Below are 22,363 nucleotides of genomic sequence, written 5' to 3'. Positions count from 1 at the left end.
GATTACTCAGTCAACATGTGTGTGGTTACATATAATAGTTTTCTCTTTATATATCTTAGTCCTAAAACCTGGCTCACTACCCGCCTAAACACCCCACCAAAACACAGAACCAACTACCATAACCATCATTCTCACATTTATATTTTCAATTACCCGGACACTCAGCCAATCACAACTCACCATTCCTCAACATTCCAACACATGTACTCCCCCCTCTCACTCACTCTACTTACCACATTTACCCTACAAAACCGACATTTACCATAATTACTGTACAACATTTACAGGGGCATCATGATCACAGTCACCAAAAAGGTTTGTCTACAAGCAGTGAAGCAAATCTCATGTACATCGTCATCTGAAGTGTCACAAGGCTTCACAGTCTGGACCTTCAGGAAGTCTGCAGCCAGAGAAACAATTGAGATGAAGTGAGGCAGGGATGCCATCTTGCAATTGAACAGTGTCATCAGTGACTGCATGCAGCAGATGGTCATTACCACAAAGATTGCTATGTCAACATTTTCTCCAAATACATATTTTTAAATAGAATTCAAGTATAAGAGGCTAAAAGCAGTGAAAACATCAGCTCAGACTCCAAGACAAACATGGAGACAAATACCAGATGTTGCTGGAAAATCCCTCCCATCATTCCAGACCATTGGACATGCTGACAGGGGCTGATGGGAGTTGGAAGACTAAGAACATCGGAAGAGTCCCAAGTTCCAAAATTAGGTGGGGAAGAATGTTGTGGCACTCACATGGACTAGGCCTTGCTCCTCAGCCTGGGTCTGATTGTAGCTGGGCCATGTTTTGTGTCTTTGTCCAGAGGCAGGCTAGCCCAACAAGAAGGAATTGCACCTGAAGATTCCCTCACCTGGAGCAGTGATATAGTTCAGCTCCTGTCCACAGCTCCTGTCCCCCTTACTGGAGAGGGGCAATCTGAAAGGCTGTACTGTTAGGTCAACAACGCTATGAATACTCAGGGGTCAATGAAGGGAGGAAGGCCCAAGTACCCAGCAATCACTCATAAAATTGGCATAGAGACTCAGCAAACCAGATTAAGAGCCACACTGAAGGATAATATTAACAGAAAATTATTTTATTGAGTAACAAAAAATGATTTATTAGAAAAGAAATAGACACACACCCTTTCACGCAGCAAGCATTAGGCACTCTTCTTATGCACTCGGAAGCAAGAGTATACAAGGAAAGATTTTCACTGGTGGACCACTCTCCTCAGATTACAGCTGAATCTGCTCTGAAGTAGTGACGGGGAATTTTGAGGTTAGCTACACCAGGGGTCCTTGAGGAAATTGAAGATACAAGCTTGCAGCAAAGTTAGGCCTTTATTGGTTACATGCGCACGGTCAGTCTCCCTTGAGTGGATGTAGAGCTGCAACATGGCACTGTTTGCCTGCGGTTTAAGCATTTCCCCAATCAGGGGGCTACACATCAGCATTACATAGGCATTGCATGAGCATTACAGTGTCTACATTATGTTCTGGTCAATTTGGTAATGTTCAGCACTTCACAGACCAGTACATTTTCACTATGAGCTAAGCATTTTAGTTAACACAATCCTTTCTACATCTTGGAGAGTACAGGGATGTTCAGTGTTTGTTCAGTGTTATCTTATAGAGTTCAAGCTGTACCATACATACCAGCATACTCAGGGAAGCCAGCTCTAAAGAGAAAAGGATTCTGGCTGGCTACTAAACTATTAAAATATTATAAACCTTTATAGCTTTACAAAAGAATATATTTATTGTTTACATATATACAATTCCCCATTAGTAGGGGAGTTTAACACAACCCAGACTTTGCTGTTATACCCTTCTCATTCCATCTTATGATTTCCTTATAGCTTATCAGCTCCTAGCTCATATCTATTAATCAAATTGGCTAAATAACATTTCACATCCTAAAAAGGGTCATACCTCTATCTCTGTTCCAAAAAAGTAAACCAAATGGCTAACTGGTTAAATGATAACTCTGTCCCCAGAGTCATCATGACTTCCTTTTTTCTTGTGTCTTTACCCCACCATAGGGGCTGGCGCATATTGTTTGACTACAAAATGTTCTAGCAGTCACTTGTTACACCTGGGCAGAGCCACCAAGGTTAGCACACTGGTGTACCAAGGTGTAAACTGGGCTCCACAATGCTGGAGAGGCCGCTCAGGGGCAATCATGTCAAGAGCTTGATGTGCCTCGCTGTTCCACAGCGTGAGAAGGGCTTCAACAGGGTTACCTGCTCTATCTACTTGGAGCTTCCCCAGGGCATTCAGGAATCCAGTGGATTCCATTAGTCTCCGAGGGCAGACCATCTTAATCTGTCCACCAACCCTGCAGGGGAGGATTGGAGCCCCACGGTCATCGTGGAGGACATGAAGTCCTGAGCCGGAACACTAGAGGCAGCCTCAGCATGGACATTGAAATCACCCCGGACTATTGTTCTGGGCTCCTGTGTGGGAAGACATCTCAATGGAATGAGGAGGTTTAGGATGACGTGCTTCTGAGGCGTCCTTCCCTGGCTCTCCCTGTCAGGTTCCTACCTGCTCGTGGTTACTGCCTGTCTCTAGGCACCACCAGGGACTCCACCAGTCCGGACCGCTCTCTTTTATGATTTCCCTCCCCGCTCTAGCACAGATCTCAACAGATCCCCCTGCTAGGCAACCACCAGTAACGTCCCAATACTAGTATTCCCAGAGACTCTGAATACTGGTATTGTTATTCTCTTCACCGCTGCCACCATTTGTTACAGTTCCCCTTCAGCCTTGGTCATTACCTTACCCTCCCTTCTGGTCTGTGAAACCCCAGCCAAGGATCAGGCCTTTGGTAAACCAAATTAAGTATTTATTACAGATAACAAAGCTAACAAGATTAACACGATTTCTTCTTAAGGCACATAAGCATATGGTTTTACTCAATACTAATCCGAACTCCACCTCCCTCCTGGTAAACAACTCTCTAAACCCCACCAAGCAATCCACTCTTTCTCTTCTCCCCCCAGATTCCACAATTCACCACCTCACATTCACCCAGATTTACCTGTCATCCTTTCATTTATACTGTCAGCCATTTTAAACATTCAGCCAATCATCAAGCATTCTATTGCCCATTCACTCCCCCTCCTCTTTCACTACTTACCATGTATACTCTAAACAACCAGCACTTACCATATATACACTAATATATAGGAACATCACAGTGCTCAATTCCCCTGTCCCATCTCACGCCCCTGCACTCCAGCCAGGTGGGCCTCTTGCATGCTTTCACTCCCTGCCTATGTGGTATACAACAGGTATACAACAGAAGGCTGGGAGGCTTTGTTTACGTAACACAGATGAGGTAAGGAGAGGGTTTTAATTGGCCAATATAGACAGTGGATGCCAATACAGTAGTGAAGATGCTGTCACACACTGCTAAGGGCTGGGAACCTGGCCTTCAAGGCAGGCGCAATGCATCATGCTGCTCCAAAGCTCAAGGACACTGACCAACAGGACTGAGAAACAAAGACAGAAGCGTGAGACCCTATCACTCCGTTCACTGCACAGGCTCTCACCCTGGGCAGGAACTACATGTGCACCATACGCCCTCCCAACTACCAATCTCCCCTAGATTGATGTAAAAAAAATAGAAGGAGGTGGAGCCCTTGCCCTCGGAACTCCCTAAGGGGCTCCCCAAGGGCAGCTGGGCTTTTATGCCCTCTGACCCAGCCAGGAGCTGATGCAAGAGGCCTTCTACACTTGTTTTCAGCCACAATACTTTGAAGCTTTGTATTCTTCAATGTGCTGTAGATGGATGGTATGTCCTGTACCCTCGTTTCCTCCGGTCACAGACATTCACCTGAAAACATCTGACTGAAAACATTTAGAACACTAAAAGGACAGAGGTCAATTTAGGGAAAAGGTCAAAACCTTATGCCCTCAGGTTATGCTATTTACTATTCTTACTTATCCTTAACTAGATATGATTATGAGTAACTATATAACTAAACACCTAAATGTAACCATAGATCATGATTAACAAGTGTTACATTCAATTAGACATATATACCTTTGCTGAAGCAAAAACTCCTTAATTCCAAAGTTCCTGAGTTCTAAAAATGCTAACAATTCTTCCTTTGGAAAGGTTTACTTTAAACACATCAGCAGAATACCAGTAAATGGATTTCAGGTTATGAAAGATAGGAGCATGAGACATTAATGAAACTTGGGGAAGGAAGAAACAAGAATCACAATATGCAAATAAGTATTACTCGACAAACAAAACAGAATATGGATATGTCAACTTCACGCTTCTCAGAAGAACAATGTGCAACTCAGCTATTACAACAATACTTACAGCATACAAAGCTGGTAATAACTTTATTACACAACTCTACTTTCATTCACCCTCTTTCACCAGTCCAAACCACTTGAAACTTTTGTATGGTACAGCTATGTAGGCATTCACCCTAAATATGAAGCTACCTATCCAAGCAGTGATTCAAAGGAGCCAGTTAAATGTAGAGTCCTATGGACAGAAGCACAGAGATGAAGCACAGAGATGAAGTGAAAAGGTTGGAAAAAATAAAATTTTGAAATAGAAACCTCATCTGCGAAGAAGTGAAAATCAAGACTAATGTACATAAACTCTAGCAAAACAAAGTCCATTAATTTGTTTATGAGCGACAGCTCCAGCCCCAAAAGACCGACTTAGAGAAGAACGGCCACAAACATCTTCAAAACTGAAGAAGGGATTAATTCAAAGCAGGAAATCCATTCTCCTCTGAAATGGAAGGGGAAAAAAGAGAAGCTGGGCTGCAAAGGCCCCAGAACAACCAAACATCTTGTAGAAATACCTGGAGTTGAACCAAAAATAAATTTCAGGGAAAAGGTAGTAAGAACTTATTCTGAGAAGCAAGAAAGAACATCACAAGAACTACTATTTCAGAATTGGGGCCCAGGTTTGATCCCTCTCATCCCTTTCCCTGTGTCAATTTTTTTCTTAGTGGACACCTGTGGGGAGGGACTCCCTGACTTTAATTGATTTGATGTAAGCCGTCCTGGGAGCCTTTTGGCTGAACAGCGGGGTATAAATGCTATAAAAATAAACAAGTAACAGTATAGCACTGCATGGATACTTTTTGGATCCCCATAGAAATCCCAGCTTCATTCAGAATTGGCCTTTTCCTTCACCGCTTTTTCTTAACAAAGATTAAATTCTGTATTGGTAAATGACAGGTCATGGGAGAAACAGCTGTAGAAAAAGGTTTTCATAATTTTAGGTGCCACCATGCAAGCAATTATAAGGTTCGACCTATATTGAGTTCTTTGATGTATAGTAAGATGGCATTGCTGACTGAAGCTCTTACCACACCATTTATAAAGTTTGTCCCCTCTAGGAGTTCTTCAATGCGAAGTAAGTTGGCAAAGCTGACTGAAGATCTTCTACAGTCCAATCATTCATAGGATTTGACTCCAGTATGAGTTCTTCGATGCACAGTAAGGGAGCTACTGTGATTGAAGCACCCCACAGTCCAGGCATTTGTAAGGTTGGTCCCCTGTATGAGTTCTTTGATGCAAAGTAAGTTGGTAACGCCGACTGAAGCTCTTTCTACACTCAAAGCACTTATAAGGCTTCTCCCCTGTATGAGTTCTTTGATGCACAGTAAGGGCATTACTGCAACTGAAGTTCTTTCCACAATCCAAACATTTATAAGGTTTGACCCCTGTATGAATTCTTTGATGTGCAGTAAGATTGCCACTCTGACTGAAGCTCTTTCCACACTCCAAGCACTTATAAGGTTTGTATTTTGTATGAGTTAGTTCATGACAACTAAGCTGGAAATGCTTCCTGAAGCTCTTTCCACACTCCAAGCATTTAAAAGGTTTGTCCCCTGTGTGAATTCTTTGGTGTGAAATAAGGTGGTGACTACGACTAAAGCCTTTTCCACACTCCATACATTTAAATGGTTTCTCCCCTGTATGAGTCCTTTGATGTCTTGTAAGGTTGCTACTCTGACTGAAGCTCTTACCACAGTCAAAGCATTTATAAGGTTTCTCCCTTGTATGAGTTCGTTGATGCAAGGTAAGGTGGTGATGTTGAGTAAACGTCTTTCCACACTCCAAGCATTCATAAGGTTTCTCCCCGGTATGAGTTCTTTGATGCAAGGTAAGGGTGCTATTGAAATTGAAGTTCTTCCCACACTCTATGCATTGATATGGATGGTCCCCTGTATGAGTGCTTTGATGTGACGTAAGGAGGCGACTCTGACTGAAGCTCTTTCCACACTCCAAGGATTCATAAGGTTTGTCCCCTGTGTGAATTCTTTGATGCGAAATGAGGTGGTCACTACGACTAAAGCCTTTTCCACACTCCAAGCATGTAAAAGGTCTGCTCTCTGTATGAGTTCTTGCAGGCAAAGTACAATCGTAATGATGACTGAAGCTCTTTCTATAATTCAGGCATTTATAAGGTTTGTCCCCTGTATGAGTTCTATGATGTTTAGTAAGGGCGCTACTTTGCCTGAAGCTCTTTCCACACTCCAAGCATTTATAAGGTTTCTCCCCTGTATGAGTTCTTTGATGCAAACTAAGGTTCCCAAGCTGACTGAAGCTCCTTCCACACTCCAAGCATTTATGAGGTTTCTCCCCGGTATGAGTTCTTTGATGCGAAGTAAGGGCGCTATTGCAACTGAAGTTCTTCCCACACTCCATGCATTGATATGGATTGTCCCCTGTATGAGTTCTTTGATGTGAAGTAAGGTGCTGACTCTGACTGAAGCTCTTTCCACACTCCAAGCATGTAAAAGGTCTGTTCTCTGTATGAGTTCTTTGAGGCAAAGTACAATCATAATGATGACTGAAGCTCTTTCCATACTTCAGGAATTTATATGGTTTGTCTCCTGTGTGCGCTCTCTTATGTACAATAAGGTTTGAGCTTTTGCTGAAATGTTCCTCATGGTCTGGGCATCTGTATGATTTCTCTCCTGCGCAACTCTTCTGATGTCTTGTCAGTTTACACTCAGGAGGCATCCTTGTTTTACTTAGGTGAGTAGTTTCCCTTTGAATTTTATATTCACCACCCTCAGAAGCTCTGGATTTATCCCCTTGTTTCTGCATTTCTCTCCCCTCTTGTCTCTTTCCTCTATGTTGCCTCCCTAATTTCCGTTCCTCCTTCTGCTCCTCAGCTCTTTCCGGTGGCAACCTTGATGGTTCCCCCTCAGCCGTGATACCCCTCATATCTCCTGATGGGATTAAAAGAAAAACAGGTGAAGCGCTATGGAGAAATGCTATGTGTATATCTATCTGTTTATGATGTGGAATATTGGAAAAATATTTTGAGACCTCTTTTGGTGTAAGAGTACTGTATAATTGTCAAAGTTCAAGGCCTTCTACTGCTCAACAGTAGCTGATTGGTGACTTGGCTGATGAAGATCAGAAGAAGGGAGCCAGTGGCTGTATTAGGCCAAGAAGCTGCCCTGTGTAATGATCTTACACAGGAACGCAACACAAGTGGATTTTTAAGATCAGCTAAATTGTCCATGCATCCGCAAGATCAACTAGAGGAGATTTGGGGCCGAATGAAGATTGCCCCCAGTAGTGGACCAGGTTGTGGGTAAATGTGGCTGGGGTGGAGATTTAGGGAAATTGATCCTAAGGTAAAAGCCTCTAAGAAACAAGCGTCATGAACATTATCTCCTGAGACTTTATATCTGATCAAGCACATTTAAGATCCCAAAGTACCAGGAGGCTTTAAAGGAATTCTATGGGAATGGAGGAAGTGGAAAACGATCTCACTGAGGAACTCTGAGTAATCGTGGGAGGGTGTTCCATAGACCCTAAAATATAATTTTAAAAAAAATACAAGTATCTTAACTTGGGTTCATACAAAGTGAGGCTGAGGGAACTATGGTGGGACCCAATACCCTTCAAGAGCCAAGGAAGAAAATATACATTTGTGCAGCTAATAAAACTCTATTTCTTCTTGGAGAGAATACCAGTATTTAAACAAGGACAATTACTTTTCTATTAGTGCACCTTTGAAAAAGAGAGAGGAGAGACAACCTGAGCGAGATGTATTATCAAAGAGACCTGCTTTAATCACAGAAGATGGAAGACTGGTTAGATGGGAAGGTTCTTAGCAGTCATTTCCAAACTGTGTGCCACAAGGAAATGAATGAATTAGCTTACATATGGTTCCCAGGCGGTCTCCCATCCAGGCACTGACCAGACCTGACCCTGCTTAGCTTCAACAGGGTGCTGGTCTCATGTGCCTTCAGACCATAGCCTGGATGTCAATGGGATGACACTATGCCAAACAACCAAGAATCGTCAAACCCAGTCAGGTCTGCATTTCTCAAACAGGTGGCTGGAACACACCAGTGGGCCTTAATGCCTCTGATCCATAGCCGGTCCAATGCCTTCTCACTCGCTTGCCCAACTGCTTGCATGCTGAGTAAAAGAGGCCAGGATACAGAAAGGTTCAAGGGTGGTGAGAACAACAGGAAGGTCTCCCTCCTTTTAAGGGGAAAAGGCCAGTGTTTCTGTATGTGTATGGATTGATTGGTCAAGATGCAATAATACTCACTGTGACTACTATAAATAACCGGACAAACTAGGCATAGAAAGGAAGGGGAGAACAGAGCAACGTTCTTATAGGAGGAACAAGTGAATGTAAAAGGAGCAGGGAGGAGGGATGAAGGAATCTGGCTGGGATTGGGGGGGGCAATAAGGTACCAATGGAGCATGTAAAGAGAATGGGAGATGAAATTACAGAAGATGGGTAGAAATATGTTGAGAAGTATGTGGGGGTGGGAAGGGGAAAACGTATATGAAAAAAGCCTTCTCTCCCTACAGCTCCTGGACCAGCAAATTCTGCCTAAAAGGGAGAGACTGAGTCACAAAGTCTCCAGACAAAGGTCTGTACTTAGCATGGGAAAGATGAGCTATGGAACTTCTTGACACAAGGTAAACCCTGTTGTAAACCATAAAGCAATTTGCAAAGATGGACCAGGCGTCAGTAGGAAATAATAACTGCCATCTGATTATGCCATATTTTGCTTCCCTCTGTCACATGCTCCACCAGTTGGAGACTGGTGGGCTTCAGTAATCTTCAGGTGTTTCAAGTGAGCCCTGGGGTTGGAGGGTGTGAGACCCCTGCACAAGCTGGGGGGCACCTCAAGTTCAACAGTCTCGATTTGTGCCAATTCAGCCAGAATGCCCAGAGACAGAGGGGTCCCATCACACATCTGAGCATCTACCTGCTGATCTCTCCTCTCCTGAAAAGCCAAGGACTAAAAGTTCTTCTCCTCCACCTCCCTCCAGCTGGGAGATGGGGTTAGCTTTCAAACTCAGATGTCCTTTGTGAAACAGAGGAACTTGCCTTAAACAGAGCCAGTCCATTGGCCCATCCAGGGGTGGGCGGCTGGGAGGAGCTGCACTATGCCCCTGGCCTCCCAGTGCTGGTCTCGCTGCTGCCTGCCTTGAGGAATAGGGGGAGGAGCAAAGCAATGGGGCAGTCAGGGTTTGTGGGGAAGCCTCCAGAGCCATTCAGGTGCCCTACACAGCCTGAACCTAGCACTCCTCGCCTGCTGCTCCTGGACCTCTCCAGCTTAGTACAGCGTCCTCTGAATAAAACATGGAGTCCCACCCACCCACTCCCAAGAAAAGAGACCTGTCTGGTCAGAAGATAAGAGATGAGATAAATAAGTTATAGCAGATGCACCCATTGGCCATGATGGCTGTGTTACCACCAGTATCCGGGGCAGTATGCGGATCACAAGTGGGGAGGGTGCTGTTGCACTCATGTCCTGATTGTGGACTTCCCAGAGGCATCTGGTTGGCCCCTGAGAAAGGAGAATCCTTGACTAGATGGGCCTTTGGCCTGATCCTGCTCTTCTTACACTCTTATGTCCAGGGTAAGTCCATCACCACCCTTCCAGTGATCTAAAGGGGATCCTTACCCAGAGAGGTGATCATCTCATGAACCTCCACCATGACCGCCTTGTAAAGAGCTCTCTGGTCTGGATCCAGCAGGACCCATTCCTCCTCCGTGAAATATATGGCCACCTCCTTGAAGGTCACCGGCCCCTGGAAGATGAAAACAAACACCTTCCTCACAAACACTCACAGCCAAGGTGCAGCAATAATCTGTTCTCCACTCATAATCTGAAGTGGGAAGTGGGGACTTCCCACAAAACACCAGGTTGAGACAGCATTTAAGTAGGGAAAGCACCTTAGGAACTGAAATGTGAACTTGCTGATCTTGAAACAAATATGTGTATTTTGTCCCTGAAATTGCCTCCCATATCTGTTGACTGTTAAGTGGCCAATATAAAATGACTTTTTAAAAAGGGGATCCAAAGAGTATCCAGGAAATGAAGAAGATGTTTAGCTTAATATCCCTTTTGAGAAAACTAGTGGATAATATTATAAAAGACAGAATTTGCAATTCTTCAAACAGCTTGTATATTACAGAGATGAATACAATAATGTAAGGTGCAGAGAAACTGGACGGAGACACATTCTTGTCCCTCCCTGATGCTATAGTTGAGGCCGTCCGATAAAGCTACATGTTGGCAGCTTCTGGACACACAAAGGGAAGCACTTCTTCACACAGCGCAGACTTAATCTCTGGAATTGGCTTTAAAAGAGGATTAGACCAATTCATGGAGGAAAAGGCTATCAAGTGCTACTAACCATGAGGGCCAAGTACTACCTCCACTGTCGGAGGCAGTAAACTACTGAATACCAGTTACTGGGAATCACTGGAAGAGTGCTGTTGTGCTCAGGTTCTTCCCAGAAGACTCTGGTTGGACACTGTGTCTGGGCTGGACTAGATGGGTCTTGGGCCTGATCCAGCAGGGCTCTTCGTAGGTAGTGTTCAGTTCAAAGGTTCATGGGAAAAACTCAATAGAGCCAACAGCATCCCTCAAAGGGAGCCCCAGGACTACAAGGGTGAGAGACAGGCCTCCCTACAACTAGTCCCTCTAGAACAAGGACGGACCCACTCCGGCTGTCCCCAGCTTCTCTCCCCGATGATCTTTCCCCTACCTGAGCTGGCTGCATTGTGGATGTTTCCTCTCCTGGGTAAAGGGGGGAAGATCCAGAATGTCACTCTGATGCCATTTTTCAAACTGTGAAGGGAGAAAATGTCATCCAATTATTACCTAATTAGTACATAGCCCTATTTAGCCAATCCCCTCCTGTCAAAATGGAATATGAGGTTCTTAAATTGCCTCAATGGGTGAAAGGGTGGTGACCCAACAGGGCCTGAGAGGCTAAAACAATTTTGAAGAGTTTATTTTAAACCCATCAGGAGAACATCGGTGAATGCATTTCAGCCTATGAAAGATATGAAGATAATCATACCAGAGAGAAATCAACAGCACATTGCACATGAATGAATCTTGGCAAAAGGGAGAAATGAGGTAAAATATATGTAAACAATGATTATACAGAAAAACAAAATATAATATGAATATCGAACTTAATATTTAAACTCTGTTAGGAAGAAGACTCTGCACGATTAAAATGAAGGAAAACTTAACTGAACCAACTACATGCTGATTTGATGAATGAGATGAACATCCCTCCTGCATCCCTCTTTCCCTTCTGGAATCGGCAAACCCCCTTTCTCACCTTCATTGCCCTTTCCTTGGCATCTCCCCACCCCACTCAGAAAAAAAAAAATCCTCAGTTGCTTGTGGCCTTTCCATCTCACTCCTCAATTGTATACTCAAAATCATCCTTCTTTAAAATTGATGTTTTAAAAAGAGGATGCCCCTCCCCATCTGGCTGCTGCTTCTCCTCCCTTCAAAATGGAACTCACGCCCCCAAAGCCAACCTTACCTCCCTCTCAGCATGAGATTGTTCTCCTTCCACCCCCACCCCCACATCGCACCCACAATGTCCCTCTTAAGGTGCTGTCAAGAATCATGCTCATTCACTAGCTGAGTGCAGAAAGGGCCAAGTTGCTGTTAAGGGGTCTTTCTTATTTTTTCTTCCACTTTCAGAGAAGGCCACCACAACAGAAGAAATTGCCCAATTTTTTGAAGAGCTTCAACTCACGGAGGGAAGGGAGGGGTCTTTTTAGTGGCTTGAAAGGCTGGAGACTGATTTAATAGGAGGCGGTCTGGGCAAGGGGGAGTGGCTACCCGTTCTTGTTCATATTTTCATGGGGATATACACACTGATTGATACTATGGTGGCTTTTCCTGGTCACCAGAAAGACTCACTGAATGCTCAGATCAAGGGCAAATCATGCCCAGTCTTGGGGCACGTGCATCTCCCAACAGAACCAGGCCATGCCTACCAAATGACTAAAAGAGGGAGGTGTTTTCAAGAACTCAAAGCCTTTTATCATGCACCTGGCACAAGTGTGGAAGGACAAGCCTTGCTAACTTTTTTTTCTGACCCTGCTCCTGCGCTTTTAACAGCCACCCGGGACATAGGAAGAGAGAATGGGACGTTGTTCTCAACTGTTTAGATCAGTTTCAGGAAAAGTTTTGCTTGCTCAGCGTTTCAGCTGCCAAGCCAACTTTCAAAAGCAGGGGGGCAGGGCCACCTGTTTGCTTTAAGCAACCTTATTCTGGGGGAGATGGAAACTGAGGAGGGCTGGCAGGAGGGGATTTAAAGAATAACCTCAGTATTAAAACATCCAGGCTGAACAAGAGAGGGAAACAAGGAACATGAAGGAGTTGCATTATACCGAGTCAGACCACTGATGTATCTTGCTCACGCCTCTCTTCTTAGATATATTCTAACTATTCCACGTACAGATATCAAAAACTTAGATATGGTCAAATTCCAAGAGAAAGGGGGAAAAACGCAGCTCTTTAAAATAAGCAGGCTTGATTACTATTTACATACATCATTTTATTCCTCACCAGAAATGCAGATGGTCCTAAGGGACATTCAAATATGGCCCCACACACAGCAAGTTCAAGGGAGGAGGCAGAGGGGACCCAGCAGCAGAGCAGAGCTGGGACCCATGGGGCAGGATTGCATTCCTGAACACTGGGAGTCTGCTGGAGGGGACACTTAAATGGGGGGTTCCCACTTTCTTCCAACATCCTCCTCCTCCCTACCCACCACCCCAAATTGTGCACCTTGATCTTCAGGCTCTCTCCATGCAGCCCCTCTGACACCTTTGCAAGCAAAAAGAGACTCACCCACTCACTCTCTTAAGTTCTTCTGAGTTGGCGGGACAGGAAAGGGAAGTCCTCTTTTGCAACCTTTCCTCGTGCTCTTACAACGGCTGCAAGAGGCAGAAAAATCTTTAAGTGGTCCACCAAGACCATCGGGAAAGTTTCGCATGGTCCATGGGAAGAAAAACGTATGGGACAGGCAGGGGCTGTTCCCCTGAGCTCTCTTCTCTTCCCCAGAGGGTGAGCTCCCATTCAAAACGGCCACTGCTGAAATGGAAGGTGGTGAGTGACCTCGCTGCCAAAGAAGCGGCAGAGAACGGTTGGGGCTTGGCCTTGTTGGGGGCAGGTGCTGGGAGGAAGGGACAATATTGGCACCGGGCTCAGAGCCCCCCATAGTCTGAGGCCCGCCCTGGCCCAATCCCCCTCATAACGTCAGAGGAGCCTGGATGGTGGGTGTGGCCACCAAGGGCCCGTCCAGATGCTCCATTTAGAGGCCAAGCAGGGGCTCCAGTCCGCAAGGGGGACCTGAGGGCCAGAGCCACCCCCTCCCCGCCTGAGATTCCCAGGGAGGAACTGAGCCATCGCGGCTGGCAGCCGCTGACAGCCCGATCCTCCAGGAATGTGGGTAACCCTCTTTGAAAGCCATGCAAACTGACAGGCACCCCAAAGTGCAGCCGCTGTTGCCACTCAGCCACACACACACTCCGCATGCAAGGCGACTTACTCTGCACCAGGACCGCCGCCTCCGCACCCCCAACCCCTCTGGAGCTTTAGGGGTTGTAGGAAAAGCCATGATACAGACAACCGAATTTGGGCTCTGCTTTGCCTGAGACTGGAGTGGATTGCACGGAGAAGCCCTGGGGCTCTTCAAAAGGGGGCGCCTGGGGGGTTATTCCCTCCACCCTCTACCCACCTTTCCTTCTTGGCTCCTTTCAGCTCCTTCCGAAGGAAACTGATCTGGCTGATCCCTTGTTTTTCAGACGGGCGGAACAAGGAAATGCAAGAATATACAGACTCAGAGAAGGGGAACCATGCAGCACGCACTTCCGGTTCTCATGTGAAGGCTGTAGCTCGCAGGCAAGAGTACTGTGCCAAAAAAGAAAAAAGGCTAGGGCCACTTTCATGGCTGCCATACTTCCTTGGTCCCTATTTGCTACTGGCACGCTTCCTTCCTGATATGGGTTGGGAACCTGAAGTGTAAGGCAGGCTAAGGACCACCCCTACCCCCTTCGCCCATTAACCCTTCGAGTGCCACCGACCTGATTACCCCGCCAGAGGGGCCCAGCCGCTGGATATTTTTGTTTCTCACATTCGTCACCCAACTTGAGAGCAGATCTAGGTTCTGCTTCTTGGAGCAGAGGAAGGAATCCATAGGGGATTATTGCCAATGCTAGTCCTAGTCAGAGTAGAAACCTGTGGGGCTTTGGAGACCCTTTGGGGGACAGGGGGAGAGCTTCGGTGACCAGTCCAGCCTGTAGCCTGGGGGCAGGGGAGGGAATAGTAATGCTGCCCCACTGGAGCTGTGGTTCCAACCCGCCACCCCAAGATTTTTTTGGTGAAAAATTATGAATAAAGCAGTTAAATATAAGTAATTAAAACATTTTAAAACAATTAAAACAACTACTAAAAAAAAAAAAAGATCACCAGCTATAGACTCGGTTTCAGCACCGAAACAGCCTTGGTCGCCCTGTATGATGAACTATGTCGGGAGAGAGACGGGGGGGGGGGGAGTGTAACCCTGTTGATTCTGCTTGACCTCTCAGCTGCTTTTGATACCATCGACCATGGTATCCTTCTGGAGAGACTCACGGAATTGGGAGTTGGAGGTACCGCTTGGCGGTGGCTCCGCTCCTACTTGGCGGATCGTCTCCAGAAGATAGGGCTTGGGGAACATTACTCGATGCCCTGGACTCTCCATTGTGGAGTCCCGCAGGGATCGGTCCTGTCCCCTATGCTCTTTAACATCTATATGAAGCCGCTGGGAGCGGTCATCAGGAGCTTTGGAGTGCGTTGTCACCAGTATGCTGATGACACGCAACTCTATTTCTCCTTTTCATCTTCTTCAAGTGAGGCTGTTAACGTGCTGAACCGTTGCCTAGCGGTGATAATGGACTGGATGAGAGCTAACAAACTGAAGCTCAATCCTGACAAGACTGAGACGCTGTTGGTGGGTGCCTTCTCGACCCAGGTGGTGGATGTTCAACCTCTTCTGGATGGGGTTACACTCCCCCTGAAGGAACAGGTTCGTAGCTTGGGGGTCCTTTTCGATCCATTCCTGTCTCTTGAGGCTCAAGTGGCCTCGGTGGCACGGAATGTGTTCTACCATCTTCGGTTGGTAGCCCAGCTGCGCCCCTATCTGGATAATGTTGACCTCACCTCAGTTGTCCATGCTCTGGTAACCTCAAGATTGGACTACAGCAATGCACTCTACGTGGGGCTGCCTTTGAAGACAATTCGGAAACTACAGCTAGTGCAAAACGCAGCAGCCAGACTGCTGACGAGGACCAGACGGTCCGCACATATAACACCTGGCGCGTTTGCACTGGCTACCTATTTGTTTCCGGGCTAAATTCAAAGTGCTAGTTTTGACTTATAAAGCCTTACACGGTGCGGGACCACAATACCTTGCGGAACGCCTCTCCCGCTATAAACCTACCCGCTCACTACGTTCAACATCTAAGGCCCTCCTCTGAGTCCCGTCCCATAGGGAAGCTCGGAGGGCTGTTACTAGATCTAGGGTCTTTTCAGTAGTGGCCCCCGAATTGTGGAACAGTCGTCCTGATGAGGTGCGCCTGGCGCCTACTCTTCTATCTTTTCGGCGCCAGGTTAAAACCTTTTTATTCTCCCAGGCATTTTAATTGCTTAATGTTAAGTTAATTTTATATCAAGTTGTTAAATGCTTAAGCTGTCTGTTTTAGGGATTTTATCTGATTTCTTTTTTACTGTATTGTATTTTATTCCTTGCTGTGAACCGCCCAGAGAGCCATAGGCTAGGGGCGGTATAGAAATGGAAATAAATAAATAAATAAATAAATGTCTGGATATGTTAGGATCTGTTTTTATGATGTTTTAAAGTGTTTTAGTGCTTTGTTTGCTGCCCTGGGCTCCTGCTGGGAGGAAGGGTGGGATACAAATTAAATTTATTTATTTATTTATTGCACTTGTATACCGCCCCATAGTCGAAGCCCTCTGGGTGGTTTACAGCAATCAAAAACATTAAAACAAACATACAATTTATAACACATATTTTAAAAACAATTTAAAACACAATTTTAAAATGTAAAACAATATAAAAACAATTTAACACACATGCTAAAATGCCTGGGAGAAGAGGAAAGTCTTGACCTGGCGCCAAAAAGATAACAATGTTGGTGCCAGGCATGCCTCGTCAGGGAGATCATTCCATAATGTGGGGGCCACCACTGAGAAGGCCCTCTCCCTTGTTGCCACCCTCTGAGCTTCCCTTGGAGTAGGCACCCGGAGGAGGGCCTTTGATCTTGAACGCAGTGTACGGGTGGGTTCGTATCAGGAGAGGCGTTCCATCAGGTATTGTGGTCCCAAGCCGTGTAAGGATTTATAGGTCAAAACCAGCACCTGGAATTGAGCTCGGAAACATACAGGCAGCCAATGCAAGCGGGCCAGAATTGGTTTTATATGTTCGGACCGTCTGGTCCCTGTTACCAATCTAGCTGCTGCATTTTGCACAAGCTGCAGTTTCCGAACCGTCTTCAAAGGCAGCCCCACATAGAGTGCATTGCAGTGATCTAATTTGGAGGTTACCAGAGCGTGGACAACTGAAGCCAGGTTATCCCTGTCCAGATAGGGATGTAATTGGGCCACCAACCGAAGTTGGTAGAAGGCACTCCGTGCCACCGAGGCTACCTGAGCCTCAAGTGACAGAGATGGTTCTAGGAGAACCCCCAAGCTACGAACCTGCTCCTTCAGGGGGAGTGCAACCCCATCCAGAACAGGTTGGACATCCACCATCTGGTCAGAAGAACCACCCACTAGCAGCATCTCAGTCTTGTCTGGATTGAGCCTCAGTTTATTAGCCCTCATCCAGTCCATTGTCGCAGCCAGGCACCGGTTCAGCACATTGACAGCCTCACCTGAAGAAGATGAAAAGGAGAAATAGAGCTGTGTGTCATCAGCATACTGATGGCAACGCACTCCAAAGCTCCGGATGACTGCACCCAACAGTTTCATGTAGATGTGGAACAGCATGGGGGACAGAACTGACCCCTGTGGAACGCCATACTATAGAGTCCAGGGTGCTGAGCGATGTTCCCCAAGCACCACTTTCTGGAGGCGATCTGCCAAGTAGGAGTGGAACCACCGCAATGCAGTACCTCCCACTCCCAACTCAGCCAGTCTTCCCAGAAGGATACCATGGTCAATGATATCGAAAGCCACTGAGAGATCAAGGAGAATCAACAGAGTCATACTCCCCCTGTCTCTCTCCCGACAAAGGTCATCATACAGGGCGACCAAGGCTATTTCCGTGCCAAAACCAGGCCTGAAACCCTAAATAAATAAATAAATAAATAGGCTTGCCTAAAGAAAAAGGATTTAAGCAACCACCGAAAGGAATACAGTGCAGGCGCCTGCCTGATGTCAATAGGCAGGGAGTTCCAAAGAGTAGGTGCTGCCACACTAAAAGAATGATTCCTTACAAGTGCGGAATGAGTATCATGTGGCACCTGTAACAGGGCCTGTTCTACTGAGCAAAGCTCTCAGCTAGGCACATATGGGGTAAAGCGGTCTCGCCAATAAACTGGCCCCAACCTGCTAAGGGCTTTGTATACCAGTAGTAACACCTTCAACTTGGCCTGGTAACAAATTGGCAAGCAGTGCAGATCCCTGTGCAGAGGTGTTATATGCTGACAGGTTGCAAGTACAAGGAAAGCCCCACTTAGAACGCCTTGCAGTAATCCAGTCCTGAAGTCACCATTGCCTGAACTACTGTGGCCAAGCTCTCCTTGTCCAGGAAGGACCATCATTCTCTCACCAGCTGCAGCTGATAAAAGTTACTTCTAGCCACTGAGACTGCCTGGGCCTCCAGTGACAGAGTTTGATCCAGGATCACCCCAAGACTGTGCACCTGCTCCTTCAGGGGGACTGCAACCCCATCTACGGCATGCAGTTGACACAGGAACCACTCAACCAACTCTCGGACATGGGAACCACTCCCCTACAGTGCCTCCGTCTTGCCAGGATTCAAGCTCAGCTTATTTACCTTCATCCACCCCACCACTGCATCCAGTCACCGGACCAAGGCCCACATAATCTCTCCTGATTCGGATGTTAAGGAGAAGTAGAGCTGAGTGTCATCAGCACACTGATGACACCTTGCCCCAAAACTCCTAATGACCAATCCCAGAAGCTTCATATAGATATTAAATAGCGCTGGGGATAACAAAGTGTTAAAGGAAAGTTTTAGCCCTTGGTAGTCTAAAGTACATGTTTGGGAATGCTATTTGCTAAAGTAAAGTCTAACGCCTTAAGATTGTGCAAAGTCCTCATGATTTAAGGAATTTTGCTCAAGATGTTTGCTAACCATCTGTCTCCTGTTTGCATTGTAAAGCTGGTAATGCATAACCACAAGATTTGTGCAAGAAACAGCGTGATCAGCAAGGCAAGGGTCAAATATTGCTTGTGTTTATGAAGTTTGAAAAATCTAAAGGTCACAGGATTGCCTGTTTTCCTAAATACTGCTTGTATCTGTCTGTTTGCTTAAAAGCTTAAGCATGGTCAGCGGACTGTGACCCACTGTTTGACATGCGCTTGCAGAAGTAGAAATGCAAACCAGGGAACTAACAACTCAGGAATGGGGAGGGGGGCTCTAACATGATGATTAACTTGAGTAACTTGTTTTGCTGAGGGTATAAAATTCCCTGTTTTGGGGGGCTCAGGGCTCTCTCATGCTCTCACCCCTTGTGTGAAGTATGGTTAGCCTTTACTGCAGTAAATAAATAAGGAGCCTTGAACTCGATTTACCCGCGTATGTGTGTGTGTGTGTGTGTGTGTGTGATTATTCTCCACCTCGAAGAACGTGTAGCATTTTTTCTACAACAAAAGTAAGTACCCTGCAGCACCCCAGAGTACAATGGCCAGGAGGCCAAAAAGCAATCACCCAATGCTACTCTCTGAACTGTTTCACAACCAAAAGTGACCAGGACAATCTATAATATACTAAAACAATAACAATCTCAGCAAACGAAAGGCAATAACATTTGTTCCACTATTATTCCATCAAACGACTAAGTCACAAAGGTCCTAGTCTGATCCCAAAGGGCTAGAGCTGTAACACTAAACACTTATTTTAAGGAAAAGAGTGAGAAGGGGCCCAGGAGTGCATTTCAGTAACACATTTCTTGCAGCTACATCTCTGCGCTTGGCGTTGTTTTTGGTTTGCTTTTTTATTCTTCTTCTTCTAGTTCACTGGCTTATCATTTGATGTTTTAATTGATAAATCCTTGCTCAATTATTTATAGTTTGTTATTATTGTGTATTTATTGTTGTCCTTCACTCTGGCCTTGTAAGTATAAATAAATAATATGCTTCTTATCTTATCAGCGGGGGGAGTTGTCCCCACCAGAATGGCTCAAATTCAGGAAATGCTTTATTAGCCATAAATCCTGCCCAAGTAAAGTGCTTTACTAAAATGTATGACGGGAGGGCCATTTTTTAAAAGTGGCAACCCTCTGTTTGTGTTGCTAATTTGTACTGAATATTTGGTAAGATTTGATGTGATCCACTGAGAGATCATTGCAAAAAAATATAAATAATTTATGGGGGAGAAGGAAACTGAGCAGATGGGGGCAGATTTATACTGAAATAAGCATATTGCTAATATACAAAAGGCCAGAAACACGGAATAATACCGAGAAAGATGGGGAGAACCAGAAGCTGAAACCTTCTTTTGTTAAAAATTCGTTTAGAAACTTTTTTAAAAAAAGAAAATTTTAAAACTTTTATTAAAAATGTTTTTAAAGTTGTTTTAATATATTTATTTATTTAGGGTTTCAGGCCTGGTTTTGGCACGGAAACAGCCTTGGTCGCCCTGTATGATGACCTTTGTCGGGAGAGAGACCAGGGAGTGTGACTTCGTTGATTCTCCTTGATCTCTCAGCGGCTTTTGATACCATCGACCATGGTATCCTTCTGGGGAGACTAGCTGAGTTGGGAGTGGGAGGTACTGCATGGCAGTGTTTCTGCTCCTACTTGGCAGGTTGATGCCAGAAAGTGGTGCTTCGGGAACATCCTTGATGATCTTTCCCCTACCTGAGCTGGCTGCATGGTGGCAGTTTCCTCTCCAGGATAAGATTCAAATGTCACTCTGAAGTCATTTTGCAGCCTGCGAAGGGAGAAAATGTCATCCAATTATTACCTAATTAGTACGCAGCCCTATTTAGCCAATCTCCTCATATCAAAATGGAATAAGAGGTTCTTAAAGTACCCCAACGGGAAAAAGGGTGGGGACCCAACAGGGCCTGAGAGGCTAAAATATTTTTGGAGAGGTTTATTTTAAATCCATCAGGAGAATACCAGTGAGTTCATTTCAGCTTACAAAAGATGTGAGCATAATCATATCAGAGAAAAATCAACAGCACGTTGCACATGAATGTATCTTGGTGAAGGGAGAAATTAGGAAAAGTGTAGGTAAACAATGATTATACACAAAAACAAAATAGAATATGAATATGGAACTTAATTTTTAGGAAGAAGACTCTGTATGATTAAGATGAAGGACCATAACTGCTGCTGAATCCTATACTGGCACACCTAAACTCCACCAGCGCTCTAGTTCAAGCTGACTACATGATCTCAGTTAACTGAATGGCCATTTGATGGACGAGAAGAGCATCCCTCCTGCATCCCCCTTTCTCTTGCGCAATCGGCAGACTCCTTTCTTTCTCTCGTCGCCTTTTACTTGGTAGCCACTTTCTCCCACCCGGGAAAAAATCCTCATCAGCTCCTGGGCTTTCATCTCACTCTTCAGTCGTGTACTCAAAATCATCATTCTTTAAAATAGATTTTTTTAAAAGGATGCACCTCCCCATCTCAGTGCTGCTGCTTCTCCCTTCAAAATGGAACTCAGTCCGTCAAAGCCAACCTTGCCTCCCTCTCAGCCTGAGATTGTTCTCTTCCCTCCCGCCACCCCACGTCTCCCCCACAAAGCCCCTCTGGAGGTGCTGTCAAGAATCGTGCTCCTTCACTCGCTCAGTGCAGAAAGGGCCAACCACCTGTGGAGGGGTCTTTTTCTTCTTCTTCCAGTCTCAGGGCAGGCCACCACCACCACCACCACCACAGGAGAAATTGCCCAATATGTGGAAGAGATTAACTCAGAGAGGGAAGGGAGGGGCCTTTTTAGTGGCTTGAAAGGCAGGGGGCTGATTTAATGAGAGGTGACCTGGGCACAGGGCAGAGGCTACCCATTCTTCACATTTTCAGGGGCATATACACACTGACTGATACTATGGAGGCTTTTCCTGGTCACCAGAAAGACTCACTGAATGCTCAGAAGGAGGCCAAATCATGCAGTCTTGGGGCACGTGCATGTTCCAATAGAACCAGGCTATGCCTACCAAACGACTAAAAAAATTGTTGGTGTTTTCAAGAACTCAAAACCTTTTATCATGCACCTGGCGCAAGTGTGGCAGAGTAAGTCTTGCCAACTTCTTTTCTGACCCTGCTCCTGCGCTTTTAACACCCACCTGGCACATAGGAAGAGAAAATGGGATGTTGTTCCCAACCGTTTGAATCAGTTTCAGGAAAAGCTTCACTTGCTCACCGTTTCATCTGCCAAGTTACTTTCAAAAGCAGGAGGGCAGGGCCACCCGTTTGCTTTATTAAATCAAGCAGCAACCTTAATTCTGGGGGAGATGGAAACTGAGGAGGGCGGGCTGGAGGGGATTTCCCTACCGGCATCCCAAATTGTACACCTTGATCTTGAGGCTCCCTCCATGCAGGCCCCCTCTGATGCCTCTGCAAGCAAAAAGAGACTCACCCGCTCACTCACTTCAGTTCTTCTGAGTTGGCAGGACAGGAAAGGGAAGTCCTCTTTTGCAACCTTCCCTGGTGCTCTAGAAACGGCTGCTCTTGACGGAGAATTTTGAGGTCTGTTGGACCGGGGGTCCTAGAGGAAACAAACATGCAGGCTCGCAGCAAAGGTAGGCCTTTATTGGTCACTACCGTATGCACGGCCAGTCTCCCTTGAGCTTGGTG

The 22,363-nt window shown here is 45.7% G+C and overlaps 1 protein-coding gene across 9 annotated transcripts; it reads right to left on the bottom strand.

Moving 5' to 3' along the window:
* Positions 1–1,327: 1,327 nt before the first annotated feature.
* Positions 1,328–22,363, bottom strand: LOC133381378 (zinc finger protein 883-like). Of its 9 annotated transcripts, none has more exons than XM_061620428.1 (7): positions 22,146–22,363; positions 20,420–20,492; positions 14,049–14,221; positions 13,160–13,245; positions 11,040–11,122; positions 9,950–10,076; positions 1,328–7,231 (listed from the first exon to the last, which is right to left on the bottom strand). In XM_061620428.1, exons 5-7 carry the CDS (start codon positions 11,052–11,054, stop codon positions 5,496–5,498), a joined length of 1,878 nt encoding a protein of 625 aa, XP_061476412.1. In that variant the 5' UTR covers positions 11,055–11,122; positions 13,160–13,245; positions 14,049–14,221; positions 20,420–20,492; positions 22,146–22,363; the 3' UTR covers positions 1,328–5,495. The 9 variants fall into 9 exon arrangements, with proteins under 9 accessions (XP_061476412.1, XP_061476417.1, XP_061476414.1 ...); XM_061620433.1 differs by having other exon boundaries at positions 13,168–13,245; XM_061620430.1 differs by having other exon boundaries at positions 22,158–22,363.

Source organism: Rhineura floridana, chromosome 3, assembly GCF_030035675.1.
Source record: "Rhineura floridana isolate rRhiFlo1 chromosome 3, rRhiFlo1.hap2, whole genome shotgun sequence".
Taxonomy (NCBI): Eukaryota; Metazoa; Chordata; class Lepidosauria; order Squamata; family Rhineuridae; genus Rhineura; species Rhineura floridana.
This window is presented reverse-complemented; position numbering and strand designations above follow the sequence as displayed.

Coding starts and splice junctions, on each gene's coding strand:
- LOC133381378 (XM_061620428.1), bottom strand. Junction 7,232..9,949: donor TGAGATGATCACCTCTCTGG/GTAAGGATCCCC, acceptor TAATCCCATCAG/GAGATATGAGGGGTATCACG.